At 37.0% G+C, this 20,022-nt stretch overlaps 1 protein-coding gene across 6 annotated transcripts in view; it reads left to right on the plus strand.

Annotated features, from left to right (window-relative positions):
• The window catches only part of DENND4A (DENN domain containing 4A), a 163,261-nt gene that overhangs the window by 64,139 nt on the left and 79,100 nt on the right, over positions 1-20,022 (plus strand). For all 6 annotated transcript variants that reach the window (XM_064570277.1, XM_064570276.1, XM_064570280.1 and 3 more), the window contains 3 exons: positions 2,848-3,180; positions 10,867-11,116; positions 19,578-19,647. In XM_064570277.1, coding sequence (XP_064426347.1) covers positions 2,870-3,180; positions 10,867-11,116; positions 19,578-19,647 — 631 coding nt within the window. In that variant the 5' untranslated portion in view covers positions 2,848-2,869. The remainder of the gene's footprint in view (positions 1-2,847; positions 3,181-10,866; positions 11,117-19,577; positions 19,648-20,022) is intronic.

Genomic DNA, 20,022 nt, shown 5'->3' on the forward strand with positions numbered 1-20,022 from the left:
CTTTAATAAATTTTTTCTGAAGAAATAATAGCCATAGGTTTATGTTCAAGATTATTCATCATGGCATTTAAAAATATTAGCAAAGTAGAAGTAAAAATGATCAACTATAAGGAAATAGATCAATAATGTTATGTCCATAAAACAAAATACTATGGAGCCATTAAGAAATATTTTCAAAGACTATGTAATGAAATGAAGAAAAAAAGTTAAATACAAAAGTGCTTTTTAAAAAGGTGCTTTAGGGGCGCCTGGGTGGCTCAGATGGTTGGGCGTCTGCCTTCAGCTCAGGTCATGATCCCAGGGTCCTGGGATCAAGTCCCACGTCCAGCTCCTGGCTCGGCGGGGAGCCTGCTTCTCCCTCTCCGTCTGCCTCTCCGTCTCTTCATGCTCTCGCTCTCTCTGTGTCTCGAATGAATAAATAAAATCTTAAAAAAAAAAAAGGTGCTTTAAAAAAATAATAAAAAATAAAATAAATTAAAAAGGTGCTTTTGTTCTCCTACTTTTTAGAAATGGATAGGGTGAAACTACTTATTTTTTGTGGAGTACCTACCTGTTACATGTCGTCAGCTGAGAGAGAAGACTATTTAACAGTCTTCTCAAGAGCAGCTTATTACTTTCTCTTTACTGTCAGGCTAGGGGCCACTTCTGAAAAGTTTAAGCCCTTGATTTTGTGCAGAAATCTTATGTGTAAGGCAGTTGCTAATTGGAGTCATATACATATAAAAGAAGTCATATACATATAAAAGAAGTAGGAACATTTGATCCTTCTTTAGGTTTGTTTTCTAAACAAACTGGGAATATTTAGAGTATATTTAAGCAATGGATACAGATTGCACAAAATGTGGCTTGAATTCTGAAAACTTACTATGTTAGCAATAAAGAAAATTCGATAAGTTTGGGATTATGATGAAAATGGTGATAATTGTATTATAAACAAGTATACTCCATAAAAATTTGTTTGCCCTCAGTTACTTTATAGTCTACAAAGTTTATTTACTTGATTTTTTTTTAAAGATTTTTTTTTTATTTATTAGAGAGAGAGAGAGAAAGCACAAGCAGGGGGAGCTGCAGGCAGAGGGGGAAGCAGGCTCCCTGCTGAGCAAGGAGCCCGATGTGGGACTCTATCCCCAGGATCATGACCCGAGCCGAAGGCAGACACATAACTGACTGAGCCACCTAGGTGTCCCAAAGGTTATTTACTTTAAACTGGCGCTTTCTAAAGCTCGTTTTGAGGTTTTTTTCCTAGTTTTTAAGTGGGAAAATAGGGTTCATTGTTCAAATAGACTTCGGAAATCCTGGGCTAACAAGCAAAGTTAACAGGTACCTTTATCAAAGGACTGCTGAGGCTTTCATATTTTTATATATTTTATTACAAATATATGAAAAAGGCATGTAGTATATATGCCTAATTTGTCCTTTTTTGCATTTATTGGAACTAAATTTAACAAGACATGTTGGAAAATATCTGTTTTAATATTAAACTTTTTTCCTATAACTGTTATATAAGCAATGACAGTACTGTGGAGGGTGTATTCTCCTCGTTAAACAAATAAGGTTGAAATGACACCTGAAGGAGATTTTGCTATTAAAGTGTTTGCAGATACATAATGGGATTCTACTTTGTGTATTTTTTCTTTGAATTTGTTATAAGCATGCTTTACTGTTCTAATCTCTGCCCTACTTTTGTTATTTGAAGTTCCTCTGTTTGTTGTATCTGCTGAGACTCACTCAGGGTGGGTTTTTCTTTGTATGTTTTTATAGGAGGTCATCTTCAGCTGGGCTTTATCTGTGGAGAACCTGGGTTGAGGGTGTTCCCTTCTAGAACTGTTCTATATTTGCTTCCCCCAGGGTATCACTAGCCTGGGAACACAGTTATTGTTAATACCTGTTTGGAGCTTCTTGGGACTGTGCAGATGGCTTAAGGTCAAACCTCATATCCAAGTATGAGTAGGCCTGTTGTTATACATTCACAGGGGAGACTTTTTACCCCACCAAAGCTGGGCCCAGATTGAGGCAAACTATTATCTCCCTGTACCAGTGGATGGATTTTTAAAATCCACTCTTTAACTGGGGCTATAGTCCTTTTGAGGTTTTTGGTTCTATACAGATGTCTCAGTTCTAATTCCCTATCTTATGTGGTCCCAAAGCCTTGTCTCCTGTTCCTGTAATGCCTTTTAAAACACAAACCCCAGGGCGCCTGGGTGGCTCAGTCTGTGAAACGTCTGCCTTCAGCTCAGGTCATGATCCCAGGGTCCTGGGATCAAGTCCCGCATCGGCTCCCTGCTCAGCGTGGAGCCTGCTTCTCCCTCTCCCTTTGCCTCTCCCCCTGCTTGTGCTCTCTTGCTCTATCAAATAAATAAATAAAATCTTAAAAAAAAAAACCCCACACACAAACCCCTTGATTACTGAGGAAATCAGCAAACTTCCCCAACCCATTATCAGCTTATACACTGCACTCTGGTCTTTGGTTTCCTCGGTGTTTTGGGACCCTGGGAATTTCATTTTCACAGGTTAGTCTGTGCATTTACAAGGACGTGTTTTGTTGTTGTTTTTGTCATGTACTTAGGTAATCCAGGCTTCCATGTTGTAAAAAATTGAAATTCATGCATTACTTTTATATTCAGAAAATGATGCTAAATATAATCCCATTAAAAAAAAAAGCCATACATTTTACATATTAAAATGAAATGTGTAATAGTACTATGTTTATCAGAGAAGTAGTGTTCTTTCTATAGTTTTTCATTCTTATTTATGCACAAACCACTTCTATTTATTTGACTTATCTATTTATTTGACTTATCTATTTATTTGACTTATTATACTACTAGTCTTTCACTTTCCTTTTAGATGTAACCTTCTGTAATGGAAGATGATTGAAGATAAGGGGCCTCGTGTTGCTGACTACTTTGTTGTAGCAGGATTAACTGATGTTTCAAAGCCTCTTGAAGAAGAAATTCACTTCAATGATGCCTGTCATAAAGTAGCTAAACCAAAAGAACCTATAACAGATGTTTCAGTGATTATTAAATCTCTTGGGGAGGAAGTGCCACGGGATTATATATGTATTGATGTTACCCCAACTGGATTGTCGGCTGATCTCAATAATGGAAGTCTTGTGGGACCGCAGATTTACCTTTGCTACAGAAGAGGAAGAGATAAGCCTCCACTTACAGATCTAGGGTAAGTTTTTTTTTTTTTTAATTGTCGCTATTGATCAAAATAATATGCCTTATAGATTTTGAAGTTCACTGTTCAATTTGTTCATTAATAAATACATGTCAGCTTTAGAAAAATAGACACATGTTTAGAATCCTGTGTTCTCTTTCTGTGTTCCTTATACCATTTGATTATCCCTTTGTCCTACAGGTGCCCAGCACTTTCTTCTTGTCAGAGTTTCTTTCTGTTAAGGGGAGAAACTTTGTAAACTTCTACAGGAAAGTACCAGAAAACTAGAGTATTGTCCTGACCACAAGAATTTTTATCATTTTAAAATTAAGTGCCAGAAAAGGATGACTTTTGAGCATTAGTCTTATATCATTGTAGATAGATGCTTAAGGCTGTATGCATCAAACAAGGATCTTGGGGTAAAATCCTTTACTTAGGATATTATATTGAACTTAGGGCTCCTTTTTTCTATAACAGCTTTGTTGAGATAGAATTCACATACCATACAGTTCACCTATTTAAAGTGTACAATCTGCGGGCGCCTGGGTGGCTCAGATGGTTAAGCGTCTGCCTTCAGCTCAGGTCATGATCCCAGCGTCCTGGGATCGAGCCCCGCATCGGGCTCCCTGCTCAGCGGGAAGCCTGCTTCTCCCTCTCCCTCTGCTTCTCTCCCTGCTCATGCTCTCTCTCTCTCTCTCTGTATCTCTGTGTCTCAAATGAATAAATAAAATCTTTAAAAAAATAAATAAAGTGTACAATCTGGTGGTTTTTAGTGTCCTTATAGAGTTGTGCAACCATAACCACAATAAATTTTAGAACATTTTTATTATGCCAGAAAGAAACCTCATACTCATTTTAGTTTCTATCCAATTCTGCCTAACCCCCTTAGCTCTAGGCAATGCTTATTCTATTTTCTGTCTCTATGGATTTGCCTATTCTGGACATTTTATATAAATAGAATCATACTCTAAGGCAAAAAAAGAATACTTTTTTGTACCAGCTTCTTTCACTTAGCATTATGTTTTCCAGGTTTATTCATGTTGTAGTATGTGTCAGTACTTTATTCCTTTACATGGCTGAATAATATTCCATTTTATGGATGTACCCCTATTTATTTATTTATTTTCACAATTTATTTATTGATTCATCAGTTCGATGGACATGTAGGTTGTTTCTACTTTTGGCCACTATGAATAACACTGCTGGAAATAATGATATATAAATTTTTTTTATGGACATATGTTTTCAATTCTCTTGTATATATACTTAGGAGTACAATTGCTGGGTCATATGATAACTCTGTGTTTAATCTTTTGAGGAACTGCCAGACTGTCTTCCAAAGTAGCCACACTACTTTGCATTCCTGCCGGCTGTGTATGAAGGTTCCAATTTCTCCACATCCTAGCCAACATTTTGTATTGTCATTTTGATTATAGCTTTCCTAGTGGTAACTCATTGTGATCCTAATTTGCATTCACTTGATGGTTAATGATGTTGAACATCTTTTGATGTACTTGTGGGCCATCTGTAAATCTTTTGAGAAATGTCTATACAGAATCCTTTACCCATTTTTTAATTGGCTTGTCTTTTTATTGTTGAACTTTAGTAGTTCTTTACATATTTTAGATGCAAGTCCCTTATCAGATATATGATTCACAAATGTTTTCTCCCATCCTGTGGGTTGTCTTTTCACTTTCTTTATGGTATCCTTTGAAGCTAAAAAGTTTTTAATTTTGATGAAGTCTGATCTATTTTTTTCTTTTGTTGCTTGTGTTTTGGCATCAGATCTAAGAAGGCTTTTACTAATCCAAGGTCATGGGGATTTACACCTAAGTTTTTGTGTAAGAGTTTTATAGATTCAGACTTTGTATTTAGGTCTTTGATCTATTTTGAATTCATTTTTGTATATGGTTGAGGAAGGGGTCCAGCCTCACTGTTTTGGTTATGGATATCCAGTTGTCCTAGCACCATCTGTTGAGGAGAATATTCTTTCCCCATTTTCAAATATTAATAGGCCATAGATGTATGGGTTTATTTCTGGACTCTGAATTCTGTTTTATTTGTCTACATGTCTTATCTTTGTGCCAGTACTACACAGTTTTTTTTTTTTTAATTTTTTTTTTTTTAAGATTTTATTTATTTGTCAGAGAGAGAGTGAGCACAAGCAAAGGGAGCGGCAGGCAGAGGCAGAGGGAGAAGCAGGCTTCCCACTGAGCAGGGAGCCCGATGTGGGACTCCATCCCAGGACCCTGGGATCATGACCTGAGCCTAAGGCAGATGCTTAACCAACTGAGCCACCCAGGCATCCCCACAGTTTTGATTACTATAGTTTTGTAGTAAGTTTTTCCACTGGAAGTGTGAGTCTTCCAGCTTTGATCATTTTGACGATCATTTTGACTATTCTGTCTGGGTCCCTTGAATTTCTATATAAATTTTAGGATCAGCTCGTCAATTTTTTTTTTTGATTGCCTATCAGATTTTTTTTGTAATTTAAATTCAATTAACATATAGTATATTATTAGTTTCAGAGGTAGAGTTTAGTGATTCATCAGTTGCATGTCACACCCAGTGCTCATTAGATCAAGTGTCCTCCTTAATGCCCATCACCCAGTTACCCCGTCCTCCCACCCACCTCTCCTCCAGCAACCCTCAGTTTGTTTCATAGCTATAGTTAAGAGTCTCTTATGGTTTGTCTCCCTCTCTGATTTCGTCTTATTTTATTTTCCCTCCCTTCCCGTATGATCCTCTGTTTTGTTTCTTTTTTTTTTTTTTAAAGATTTTATTTATTTATTTCAGAGAGAATGAGAGAGAGCACATGAGAGGGGGGAGGGTCAGAGGGAGAAGCAGACTCCCTGCCGAGCAGGGAGCCCGATGCGGCACTCGATCCCGGGACTCCAGGATCATGACCTGAGCCGAAGGCAGTCGCTTAACCAACTGAGCCACCCAGGCGCCCATGATCCTCTGTTTTGTTTCTTAAATTCCACATATGAGTGAAATCATATAATTGTCTTTCTCTGATTGACTTATTTCTCTTAGCATAATACCCTCTAGTTCTATCCACATCATTGCAAATGGTAAGATTTCAATTCTTTGATGGCTGAGTAATATTCCATTTTGTGTGTGTGTGTGTTTGTGTATCACATCTTCTTTATTGATCTGTCAATAGACAACTGGCTCTTTCCATATTTTGGCTATTGTGGAAACTGCTGCTATAAACATTGGGGTGCAGGTGCCCCTTTGGATCACTATGTTTGTATCCTTTAGGATAAAACCTAGTAGTGCAGTTGCTGGGTCATAGGGTAGTTCTATTTTTAACTTTTTGAGGAACCTCCATACCATTTTCCAGAGTGGGTGTACCAGCTTGCATTCCCACCAGCAGTATAAGAGGGTTCCCCTTTCTCCATAAGCTTACCAACATCTATTGTTTCCTGACTTGTTAATTTTAGCCATTCTGACTGGTGTGAGGTGGTATCTCATTGTGGTTTTGATTTGTATTTTTCTGATGCCAAGTGATGTTGAGCATCTTTTCATGTGTCTGTTGGCCATCTGGATGTCTTCTTTGGAAAAGTGTCTATTCATGTCTTCTGTCCATTTCTTGACTGGATTATTTGTTTTTTGGGTGTTGAGTTTGATAAGTTCTTTATAGATTTTGGATACTCAGCTTGTCAATTTTTGCAAAGATCGGGGTTCTTTGTAATATGAATATATATATGTATATGTATTTATCTTTACATTTATATATTTCTCCTTTACATATATGTATCTTTACATTCATATATTTCTCTCTTACATATATATAAAATATATATTCATCTTTTAAAAAGAACCCCAATCTTTGCAGAAATTGACATTATATATACATTATATAATATACATTATATATGTAAAAAGAATACATAGATGTAAATATATATATATATGGAGCAAAAGAGGAACAATATTTTAAAGGTAGAAAAATAAGATTCCCACTGAAAAACAAAGAAGAAGGCCTAAGGAAAGCTACAAGTAGCTCTAATATTAATGTCTTCAAAATAGATAAAGAGTTTATAAGAAATAAAGATTAGCCTTCTTGTTTTCATTGCTCAGTTGCAAAAGAGCATGCACTTAACTTGGAATGTTTGAGTTAAAAATAAAGAAGATATCAATATCCCTACTGATGTCACCAGAAGGGGCTTTAAATTTCCATCTCCTATTATATTAAGTCTGAAAGCGGACAGTCATATTTACTAATGCCTGAGGAGAGATAGAATGAATTGGAAAACTTCCTCAAATCTCTTCTACTTTAAAAATCCTATCATCTAATGTTTGGTATCAAAAATCAATTTTTATTCTCTTCATGAAGGAATTCTAGTAATTTTTTTTCTTTTTTTTTTTTTATTCTTATGTTAATCCCCATACATTACATCATTAGTTCTAGATGAAGTGTTCCATGATTCACTGTTTGTGCATAACACCCAGTGCTCCATGCAGAATGTGCCCTCCTCAATACCCACCACCAGGCTAACCCATCCTCCCACCCCCCTCCCCTCTAGAACCCTCAGTTTGTTTTTCAGAGTCCATTGTCTCTCATGGTTCGTCCACCCCTCCGATTTCCCCCGCTTCATTCTTCCCCTCCCGCTACCTTCTTCTTCTTCTTTTTTTTTTTTTAACATATATTGCATTATTTGTTTCAGAGGTACAGATCTGAGATTCAACAGTCTTGCACAATTCACAGCGCTTACCAGAGCACATACCCTCCCCAGTGTCTATCACCCAGTCACCCCATCCCTCCCACCCCACCCCCCACTCCAACAACACTCAGTTTGTTTCCTGCGATTAAGAGGAATTCTAGTAATTTTAAGTTGGTTTTGGAACAGCTACTATATTACTTCTTTTTTTTTTTTAGATTTTTATTTATTTACTTGTCAGAGAGAGAGCACAAGCAGGGAGAGCGGCAGGCAGAAGGAGAAATAGGCTCCCCACTGAGCAAGGACCCCAATGCGGGACTCGATCCCAGGATCCTGGGATCATGACCTGAGCCGAAGGCAGACGCTTAACGACTGAGCCACCCAGGCGCCCTCTTATAGTGCTTCTTATAAAGCTTAATGTATTTAGTAAATGGCTTGGGAAAATAAGCCAGCTGTTAGGTCTTTTGTTTGTTTGTTTCAAGTTTTTATTTCTTTATTACAGATTTATTTATTTATTTGAAAGAGAGAGACACAGAGAGAGAGCAGAGAGAGGAGACAAGCAGACTCCCCCCTGAATGGGGAGCCTGACATGGGGCTTGAACCCAGGACCCTGAGATCATGGCCTGAGCCAAAGTCAAGAGTTGGATGCTTAACCGACTGAGCGCCCCCAGGCAACCCTCAAGTTTTTATTTAAATTCTAGTTAGTTGACTGTAGTGTAATATTGGTTTCAGGAATAGAATTTAATGATTCATCACTTATATATAACACCCAGTGCTCATCCCAACAAGTGCCCTCCTTAATACCCATCATCCGCCTTGCCCATCCCGTGCACACCTACCCTCCAGCAACCCTTAGTTTGTCGTCTATAGTTAAGTGTCTCTTATAGATCTTCTTTTCAAAAGATTAGGTAATTTGCTCCTGTGACCACTGATCATCCTCAGAATTGTAGATTGTGGATGAAATGAAGGGAATGTTGCAGATTTTTGTTAGGATGTTGGAATTTCCTAATTTAGAGATGAGGAATTTTCCAAGTATAGGAAGGTTTCTCCAATAGTTAAGGGCTTAAACTGGAATAAATAAATTCACCACTCTTATAAATATCCCCCTTTTCTGTCATTGTAGAGGATAGGGCAACATTTTTAAGAGCCTTTGAAAAGCTTAGTTTAGTTAGACAAGAAAAGTTCCTAACAATATAAAAATAAAAAATAATAACACAAGTAATATATGTAACAGGATAATACCTGATTAAAGAAAACAGGTATCTTATGTTTCAAATGTATTTATATTTCATATCTTTAAGAAATTCAAGGTAATAAATGGTGGTTTGTTGTTGTTTTGTGTTGTATTTTTGTTTTCTTGTTTTCAATTGTCTGTTTTCCAGGCACTATTTTAGAGGCCTATTTATACTCTCATCTAATTCTCTCAAGATCCTGTGGGTTAGATTTTTAAATTTGTTTTTAAGATTTTATTTATTTATTTGACAGTGAGAGAGAGCACAAGCAGGAGAAGGGGTGGAGGGAGAGGGGGGAAGCAGACTCCCTGCTGAGTAGGGAGCCTGACATGGGGCTTGATCCCAGGACCCTGCGATCATGACCTGAGGACGCTTAACCGGCTGAGCTACCCAGGCACCCCTAGATTTTTAAATGTTATAGCTGATTAGTACAAGGCTCAGAGAGATTAAATATTTGCCTAAGAGAATACAGCTAGTAACAGGTAGTAGAAATTTGAATTGAGATGTGTCTAACTTCTCTCTGTTACAATGCCTTTTTTTTAAAGATTAAAAAAAAAAAAATGAAAGCAAGATCAAAAAGAGGAGGAGGAGTGGGGCGCCTGGGTGGCTCAGATGGTTAAGCGTCTGCCTTCGGCTCAGGTCATGATCCCAGGGTTCTGGGATCGAGTCCCGCATCGGGCTCCCTGCTAGGCGGGGATCCTGCTTCTCCCTCTTCCTCTGCCTTTCTCTCTCTCTCTGACTTTCATGAATAAATAAATAAAAAAAAAAATTAAAAAAAAAAAAAGAGGAGGAGGAGTAAGCATTTAAGTTAACATTAGGATAAATATAGTTGCTATGATCAAGCATAAAATTTAGCCCTAAATTTTCAAAATAAAATGTTGAAAGAAAAATTTAAGTTTGCTGACAGCATGACAAAAAGGGAAATTAAAAATTATATTAGAAAAAATAATTTTACCAATTTTTGGCACTTAATTTTATTTGAATAATGGGATTTTATAAAAGGAAATACTGATATTGAGGATATTGCCTGTTATAACAATTTTTATAGCAAATGCAGAAACACACTTAATATAGTAGAGCTTTAAAGTTTTTTTTTTCCTCATGCCAGGGAGTTAGCAGTAAAATACAAATCAGTGAATTCTCTGAGGGAATAGACTAATATTATTCCAGTATGATGTTTTCCTTGTATGTGAATATACTTCTTAGCGGATTTAATGAATGGATGGCTGGACTGACCATTAATAAAAGCCTACCATTTTACCACAATAAAGAAAAAGAAGAAGAAAAAAAAGCCTATGTCTTTCACCCATCCTTTTGCTTACAGATGGATTTGAGGTTATTTTCTCTTTTGAAAACCTATAGCTGTCTCTTAAATTTGAGAGAGCATTGGAGGTGAAAGTGTGCAGGCAGGTTCTATAATATTTGGCAAGGAGGCTTTTGTAAAATTTTAACTTTGGCTAAATTATAAAATTGCTTTTTCTAAAGAAGATGCTTGGTTTTAGAGACAAAAATAAATAAATGAATCATTAAATGGAATGCTAAAGCAAGTGCCTCTGTGTGTGGCCTGTATGCGGTTTATGCCAACAAACACAAAAGATAATCTGAATTTTCCTTACATTATTTTAGTTTTTGGTGGGGAAGCCACTCTCCTTTAGTTTTATATGGGACTGTGCAATTCAAACTTGCAGTAAGATTGGAATATCTGCTACATTTAAAGATCAGTTTATGATACCTGACAGTATTACCTATCCTGTTTGAAGATGTTTTGCATTTGTGTAGTTATTTATGCATTTTTCTTTTAGGGTTTTGTATGACTGGAAAGAAAGATTGAAACAGGGATGTGAAATTATTCAGAGTACTCCCTACGGACGCCCTGCAAATATTAGTGGTAGTACCTCATCACAAAAAATTTATATCACTTTCCGAAGAGCCTCTGAAAACATGACTCAGAATACATTGGCTGTCACAGACATATGTATTATTGTACCCAGTAAAGGAGAAAGTCCACCACACACATTTTGCAAAGTCGACAAGAATCTCAATAACAGTATGGTAAGTGACTCTTTTGTACTGATAAAATGAGAAGAGCATAATTTAAAATCTCTGAAAAACAGTGTAACATAATAACTGAATTAAAAAATATGTTGTCGGGGTTTTTTTCATATTTTATTTATTTGAGAGAGAGCATGGGAGGGGGGGCGGGGCAGAGGGAGAGGGAGAAGGAGACTCCCCACTGAGCAAGGAGCCAGATGCAGGGCTTGATCCCAAGACCCTGAGATCATGACCTGAGCCGAAGGCAGATGCTTAACCGACTGAGCCAGCCAGGCGCCCCCTAAAAATATGTTTTTAAAGATGTTAGATATTTTATCTTTGGGAAAGTACTTTAGTTGTACTTTCAATTGTACTTTCAAAAGGAGCTGTACAAAAAGTTTGCTTGCTTGCTTGCTTTTTAATTAAAAGTATATTTTTTTCCTTACTGGAAAAGTAACACACTAGCCAAGGGTAATCCCTTTTACTTGTGCACTAGATCCTGTATACTTACCTATTTGAGGACATGGCTTCAGCAATTCTTCCTACTTTTTTGGGAACCATCAGTCTTTCTCTATCGGATTATTTCCTCCAGCATGCAAAGCATGTTGCAATATTGCCCATCTTTACAAAACTTCTTGACCCCTATGTCTACCTCCATTCTTTACCTCATTTCATTGCTCTCCTTTACAATAAAACATCTCAGAAGAGGGGACTATATTCTGTCCTCTTCCTCATTTTGACTCTCTAGTTAGGCTTTTGTCTCTATCATGCCACCAAGATTGTTCTTGTTGAATCCAGTGGTTTTAATTTGTAAATTTTCAGCAGGTTTTGACACAGCTATCACTTCTTCCTTCTTGAAACCATGGCAGGAAGATAAGATGCATTCTCTTACTTTTTCCTCCTATGTTACCCCATCCCCCTTCTGCCTTTGCTAATCCCTAACCACTACACAATGCAGTGCCCCAGGGCTCAGTCCTCAGACCATTTATCTTTATCATCTAAACTCAATCCCTTGATGATTTAATCATTTAAATACAGGTTATCTGTGGTTGGCTCCTAAATTTGTGTGTCTAGCTTGGACCTCTGTAATTCATCGCTTCTTGGACATCTTATCGAATAAATCATCTCAAAATTTAACATGTCTAAAACTCAACTCCTTGTGTGCCTCTCCCAACCTGTTTAGCTCATAGTCCTGCTCATCTAGCAAATGGAAATTCCACTCTTCTAGTTACTCAGACTAAAAACCTTGCAGTAATCCTTAACCTTTCTCTTCTCCTTTTCTTTTGTAAATTCTGTTGACTCTAATTTCAAAATATATCTTAAACTTGACCACTACTCACCCTCTCCATTGCCACAACCCTGGTCCTGTTTATTATTGTGGAGGTTGAGCATCTTCTAATATATAACAACAGTATCGAATGACTGAATACTACTGAATTAAATGGATGTTGCCACAATTTCTTTATTCCAACTTTTATTGTAAGACATTTAGATATAATTTTTTATATTATAAGCGAAACTGTTATGAACATAGTCACAATTAAATTTTCTATAGAATAATTTACATTTATTGAGCTCTTATGTGCTATACGCTATTCTGAGTATTTCATATCCATTAACCCAGTTAATACAACCACCCTGAATGGTGTTTCCCACCCTACCCCCCAACCCCCCACCTCCATTTTACAGAGAAGGAAATTTGAGAGTTAAAAAGGCTGTTACTTGCCCAAGGTCATACCTTCAATAAGCCCAAGATTCATACCAAGATTCAAACCCAAACTAAGAACTCTAGAACCAAACTCCAAAACACTATACTGAATTGCTAGATTATTTCCTTATATCCTGGAATTTGTAGATCAAAGCTTTACTTTTAACATTTTTATCCCCAAAAGTCTAACCAATTTATATCCTACCAACAAAATATAAAGGTTTTAGTTTTTTTTTTTTTAAATAACTGTCAATAGTTGGGATTTTTAATCACAAATTGTCAAACTTAATTTCTTAAAGATCCTAGAGCAGACATGTACGTTGTCCTGTTATAACTATGTAAATGAATACTTTGCTAAGATTTAAAAGATTCTATACACATCTCATTTATTAAATTTTTATAGGAAGCTGATTTTTTAAATTATTATTTATTTTCTCTTCTGTTAAGCTAGCAACATGAGAAACACTGAAGGTTTAGATAAAGCAAGAAGAGGAAGAACTGAAGTGTATTGATATGTGGCTGGATACAGTGCAGATTTTGAGACCATGAAAAAGTTTTGAACTCCCTCAGTAAGATAGTAAAATAGATTTGTGTTGTAGTGGTTAAGGTCATTGTAGCCCAGTAGGTCAGAGTACAGACTCTGGAGCCAGAGTGTCTGGATATGAATCCTAATTCTGACACTTACTGGCTCTGTGACCTGTGACCTTGGGCAAGTGACTTAGTCTCTCTATGCATCAATTTTACGATTGTAAAAGGAGGATGATAGTAGCATCTAACTCATAAGGTATCGTGATGATTAAATGAATTTCGAACTGTGTTCCAGTACACATATGAAAGTACTGTATGTGTGTTAGCTTGTTACCTGTAAGCATCTTCCAATCCCAGATTTTCTTTAAGAAAAATCTGCAACTTTAAGTAGTAGCAGTATTTGTTTAAAATCTTCAAATAGGGGGGCGCCTGGGTGGCTCAGTCGGTTAAGTGTCTGCCTTCTGCTCAGGTTGTGATCCCAGAGTCCTGGGATTGAGCCCCACATTGGACTCCCTGCTCAGCAGGAAGTCTGCTTCTCTCTCTGCCCATCACCCCACTTGAGCACTCGCTCTCGCTCGCTCTCAAATAAATAAATAAAATCTTAAAAAAAAATAAAATCTTTAGCTAGTTCAAAAAATGGATATTTGACAGTATCTAACTTGTATCCTAAACCAATTATCTGCAGCAATGCGACACCTAATTAGATGACCATTTTTTTGTCAACAGCCATTCATATATAAAATGCCCCATCCTTTCATGCCATCCTTACATATTATTTTGGCTTGGTGATGACAGGTGATAGTTGCAGAGATTATGCTGGAGAAAAAAGATCATGGTAGCAAACAAGAGTTTACAGGCCTTATGTGGTACCGAGAGTGATGGCAAGAAAGGTTTTTGAACTTCCATGATGTGATGTCCAGCTTAATATCATTTTAGATTTGGTCTGGTATTTTAGCAAGATTGTGCAGGCTCACAGGTACTTCCCATTTTCCCATTAGTGAATTTTCCATTTATTTTGTGGATGTGTTGGTTTTGATTCAAAGTAAATTGACAGTGTCATCAGAACCATTTCTAGGTTTTATTAGTTAATCAAGGTGTTCAAGGTAGAGTTACTTCATTGAAACTGAAACCAGAGATAGGAGTTTCTGTTTTTCCTTATCCTGAAACATTGGTCCCAGTATTGTCGGAGAGCATTTATTCTCTCCTAAAAGAAGAAAGAAAAATGTAACATAGTGTGAACAGAAATGGACTCCATCTATGGGGCGCCTGGGTGGCTCAGTCGTTAAGTGTCTGCCTTTGGCTCAGGTTGTGATCCCAGGGTCCTGGGATCGAGCCCCACATTGGGCTCCCTGCTCCGCAGGAAGCCTGCTTCTCCCTCTCCCACTCCCCCTGCTTGTGTTCCCTCTCTTGCTGTGTCTCTCTGTCAAATAAATGGATAAAATCTTAAAAAAAAAAAAAAAAAAAGAAATGGGCTCCATCTAAACTACTGGATTTGAACTCCAGATTATGTGTTTTAGACAAGTTCCTTGACTCTTTGTGCCTCAGTTTCCTCATTCATGAATAGGGATAAAGTAGTACTTTATTTCATAGGCTTTTTGTGAAGATTCAATGAATTATTATTATTTTTTTAATTTGAGAGGGGGAGAGAGAGAGAGAGTACAAGTGGGGGGGCAGCAGGCAGAGGGAGAGGGAGAAGCAGGCTCCCCGCTCAGCAGGGAGCCCGATGTGGGGCTCGACCCCAGGACCCTGGGGTCATGACCTGAGCCAAGGGCAGACCCTTAACAGTCTGCACCACCCAGGCACCCCCATTGAATTAATATTTTTGAATAACTTAGGATAGAGTCAGGTACACAGTAAGTGCTTTATAAATGTTAGCTATGCATTTGGTTAACTGTGCTTCATCAGTCCTTTTTATGTGTATTTAATGTCTGGGGAAGAACTTTTCTTTTTTTCAGGTGTATTGAAATATAATTGACATTCAGCAAGGAAGAACTTCTTTATTTTTATTTTTGCCCAGTGTTTAAGCTCCTCCTAAATTCTTCTAAGAAATATTAAGCAGTGGGTTGTGGTTTATATCTATTTACAATCTCTGTTTCCATCAACTATAAGGTAGTAAAAGCAAATTTAGTTCTTTGGAGATGTACAATGACTTCTTACTCTTTCAGAAAATTTAAAATAGACATGCAATATAGGAAACTTATGTTCATATCTGTCTAATGTATATATAAAGAATCAGGAAGTGGTTAGGATTAAATTATTGATGTGTTGATAATACCCAGCAATAGTTATGTAGCTGACTCTTGTTTTTGAAGATTAGGTAGTTTGAGTGAAAGTCTTCTACTAGGTTTCTAAGCTGGGAAACAGAAAAACCAATCTAATGGACATGAGATGTGTGTTGAATCTTTCCTCAAATTCCTACATGATTTTTGTACCAGGCTTATAGCTTTGGCCTCAAAAGGAATCTCCCCCACCCTCCCATTAAGCTTATAGAAAGAGTTTTCAAGGGCGCCTGGGTGGCTCAGTTGGTTAAGCGACTGCCTTCAGCTCAGGTCATGATCCCAGGGTCCTGGGATCGAGTCCCGCATCGGGCTCCCTGCTCTGCGGGGAGCCTGCTTCTCCCTCTCCCACTCCCCCTGCTTGTGTTCCCTCTCTCGCTGTGTCTCTCTCTATCAAATAAATAAATAAAATCTTTAAAAAAAAAAAAAAGAAAGAGTTTTCAAGAATTATTAGTTTTTAAACTTTGGACTGTAAGCCTTAAATGATTTGAACTTTGATTTAAAGGAGAAGCATATTTTAGAGCCAAAAGAGAACTTAAAAGTACTCAGGTGGTTCAAAAATGCTAGTAAGGGTGCTCTGATTCACACAGCTAATTTTTTGGCAAATTTGGGACCATCTCTTCAGTTTTTGACTCATTGAGAGTATTTTTTTTATACTCTATCCAAATGGTTCTTGTTTTACAACCTTTTAAGAATGTCAGTATTTGATCGAGCAAGGTTATTTAGAAAAATAGAGTTATAGGGATGCCTGGGTGGCTCAGTCAGCTAACCGTGTGCCTTCAGCTCAGGTCATGATCCCAAGGTCTTGCGATCAAGTCCTGCATCTGGGTCCTTGCTCACCAGGGAGCCTGCTTTTCCCTCTGCCTGCCACTCCCCCTGCTTGTGTGCTCTCTCTCTCTCTACCTTACAAATAAATAAATAAAACCTTTTTTTAAAAAAGTAGAATTACCAACTAAGCAAGTAATTAAATCATGTACCTAATCCCCCCCCCCCCCAGAAAAAGGTATCTGAAAGTATGTTTTTGTCATGTAAACCACAATATGGGTACTTTATTTATAAGTTAAACATTTAAAGTATTTCCAGAACAATGGTTCCTCCTATTTTCTTTTTCAGTGAACCTTGTATGTAAAAAACTTCAGAAAACCCTCTTTTCGTTTTGATATCCATGGTTCTTTTCCTTCAGAGCTCCATAACTTTTACTGTTATCTCTAGGTCCCTGTTTTTTATTTTAGAATATTTGTTTTGGTTTCTACCATATCCAATGGTCACGTAGTTCCCTTCTTATCATCACAAAGGTTATCACTGAGGGTTTTTTGTTATCTTTACAAATTGGTTATTAGGAACTACAGTTGGGGCCTATCAGTAGAAGGTCTTTTATTTATGTATTTGTACACACCTCAGAAACTAAACATCTAGTTTGCCTACATACATAATATCCACTTGACTTTTATATAATCCATTCCTTTTTTTTTTTTTTAAGATTTATTTATTTGAGAGAGAGTGTGCACAAGAGGGGTAAGGGGAGAGGGAGAGAGAATCTCAAGCAGACTCTGTGCTGAGCGCGGAGCCTGACATGGGGCTTGATTCCATGACCCTGAGATCATGACCTGAGCCAAAACCAAGAGTCAATTACTCAACTGACTAAGCCACCCAGGCGCCCCTATACATCCATTCTTTTGATGCAAAAGTATTAAAACATTTATAAAAATAAAATACCAACACAGCAATGAGCATAATTGAATGTCCTAAGCACAATTTAACATACTACTTTGCTGGAGACACATGAAAAATGTTTAAGAAAGCAAGAAAAATTTCTAGATGAGGAGTCAACATACTGCATCATTGTTCATAATAACCCCTCCCCCCAAAAAGGAAATAATCCAAGTGCCTATATCGGTAGAGGAATGATTAAAATAAACTGTGGTGGTTCATTTATTAATGAAATAATACCCAGTAGTTCAGATGAAGAAATTAGATCTGTATCAACTTTACTAATTATCAAAAACATATTAATGAATTAAAAAAAGCAAGCCATAAAAGCATATATTCAGCATCTCACCATTTATGTTAAATTAAAAAGTGCACAAAAGAATAATATATACTTGTAGTAGAAAGTTTTTAAATGCATGTGAATGAAATGCACTAACTTCAGTCTAGTAGTTAACTCTGGAGGACAGAAAGGGATGGAAGATGAGGCTTTGGCTAAACCTGTAATTTTTTTGTTTCTTTATGAATTAAAACATTTGAAGCAAATATGTTAAATTATTAAACCTTTGTTAAATCTAAGGGATGAGTATATAGGTGTTTGTTATAGTAGTCTCTTAATAATTAAAAATATTTCTTGGGGCGCCTGGGTGGCTCAGGTAGTTAAGCATACAACTCTTGATTTCTGCTCAGGTTTGTGATCTCAGTGTCATGGGATCCAGCCCTGCATCCGGTTCTGTGCTCAGCATGGAGTCTGCTTCAGATTTCCTCTGTCCTTCTCCCTCTGCCCCTCCCTGTGTGCACTCATGCGCGCTCTCTCAAGTAAATAAATAGATAAAATCTTTTAAAAATATTTCTTAAAGTAAATTAATTTTCTCTATATATTTGTCTTCAGTGCTGTGAATCGGTCCCCACACACTGGCTCGTGTGGGCACTCCATCATGTGTGTACAAATACATCCTCTCACATTCATTCAACAAATACTTTTTAAGCATTTCTACATAAAGGTACTGTTTTCGGTGCTACAGATACAGCAGTGAACAAAACAAAGCCCTTACCATCATAAAACCTATATTCTAGTGGTGGGAAGCAGATAATAAATAAGAAAATATACAATACGCCACATAGTAGTAAGTGCTATGGAGGAGAAAAAAGCAAGATGGGATGATCAGGGGGACTGGATAGGGTAGAGGGAAGATTGCTATTGCATAAGATGATGAAGGAAGCGCTCTCTAATGAAGTGACCTTTGAGTTGAGACCTAAAAGAGGTGAGGGAGTGTGCCGTGTGCCTGTATCTGTCACCATCTAATGTCAAGTAGTGAATCTCTCAAGTTACATCTCCATTTCAAACCTCTTGCCTTATTTCCATTCGATTCTTCACTTTGGATGTCTAATAGATGTTTCAAACCTATCATATCTAAAAGTGAACTCATTTTCTTCACCCCCCAGTCTGCTTTACCCACAGTTTCCCCATCTCAGTTGCACTGGGACCTGAAATTTGAGACTCCTTTGGGAGAAGGTGTTATAGAAAACAATGGGACTGAATGAATGAGATCATTTACAGAAAGAAAAGGAGAGATCACATTCAATGATCAGGAAAAGAGAGAGGAGGAGACTGAGGAGTGGCCAGAGATTTGGTGGGGAGGTGCCAGGAGAATGTGATGCCTCAAAAGATGAGAACATGTTTCAGGGAGTCATTAGTAGTATCCAAATCTGCTGAGGTTAAATGAGATGAAGACTAGGAAACAACTGTTAGACTTGGCATCATTAAAGTTGTTAAAGTGTTCTTCTAAGGAATGGTGGGATTAACACCTGATTGGGAATGGATTCGGGAGAGAATGGGAAACAAGGAAATGGATATAGCAAATTCTAACTCTTCAGTTTTGGTATAAAGAGCTGCAGAAAGATCTGGCAATATTGGAAAGAGGTTGTGGAATCTAAAGGCAGGTATACCCATGAGTAGATATTTCTTGATCATTTCTGCCTAAAGTTTGGAGTTAGCATAAAATCTAAATTGTTATGGCTTAGTTATTTTAAAGGGTCATATTATTGCTCTTACAAGGGGAAAGCAACATTAAATATCACTTCTGAGAGAAAAGTAGGCAAAAACTGCAATAAAATACTGGTAAAATAACCAACTAAAAATACCTAACAGGAATCTGTTACTACATCTTAGATAATATATACTGGAGATATCAAAGAGATGCCATTTTATTAAGTTACTACCTTTTAAAATTAAATTATATTTCCCTTTTTTTTAATTCAGTGGGGATCTGCAGTATACTTATGTTATAAAAAATCAGTGGCAAAGACTAACACTATATCCTACAAAGCTGGTAAGTACAATTTAGTATAAACTTAATATAGATATGTATTATGAGGGCCAGTAAAATTTAAGGAAAAAAACCCATGTCTTAAGATGCTTTAGTGTCAGGACTGGGACCACAACCCATGTCTTTTTTTTTTTTTTTCTGTTTTATCTTATCTTTACATTTATTGGATACTTAATGGAAGATTGATTTTAAAAGGAGCTGCCGTAACCATGATAAGTATTCCAAAAAATTAGTATATTCATGTGCTTCAAGGTAGTGTGACCACAAACTGAAGTTTTAGGATTGTGTTTGTATTTGTGTATGTTTCTTCAGAATAATCTTTTCTTGTTTGTCTTACTTAGCCTTCATGGAGGAAGCTTGATAAATATTAATTAGTAA

The sequence above is a fragment of the Mirounga angustirostris genome, unplaced genomic scaffold (genome assembly GCF_029215605.1).
Source record: "Mirounga angustirostris isolate CCGP_5_RB_7025 unplaced genomic scaffold, mMirAng1.0.hap1 SCAF_9, whole genome shotgun sequence".
NCBI lineage: Eukaryota > Metazoa > Chordata > Mammalia > Carnivora > Phocidae > Mirounga > Mirounga angustirostris.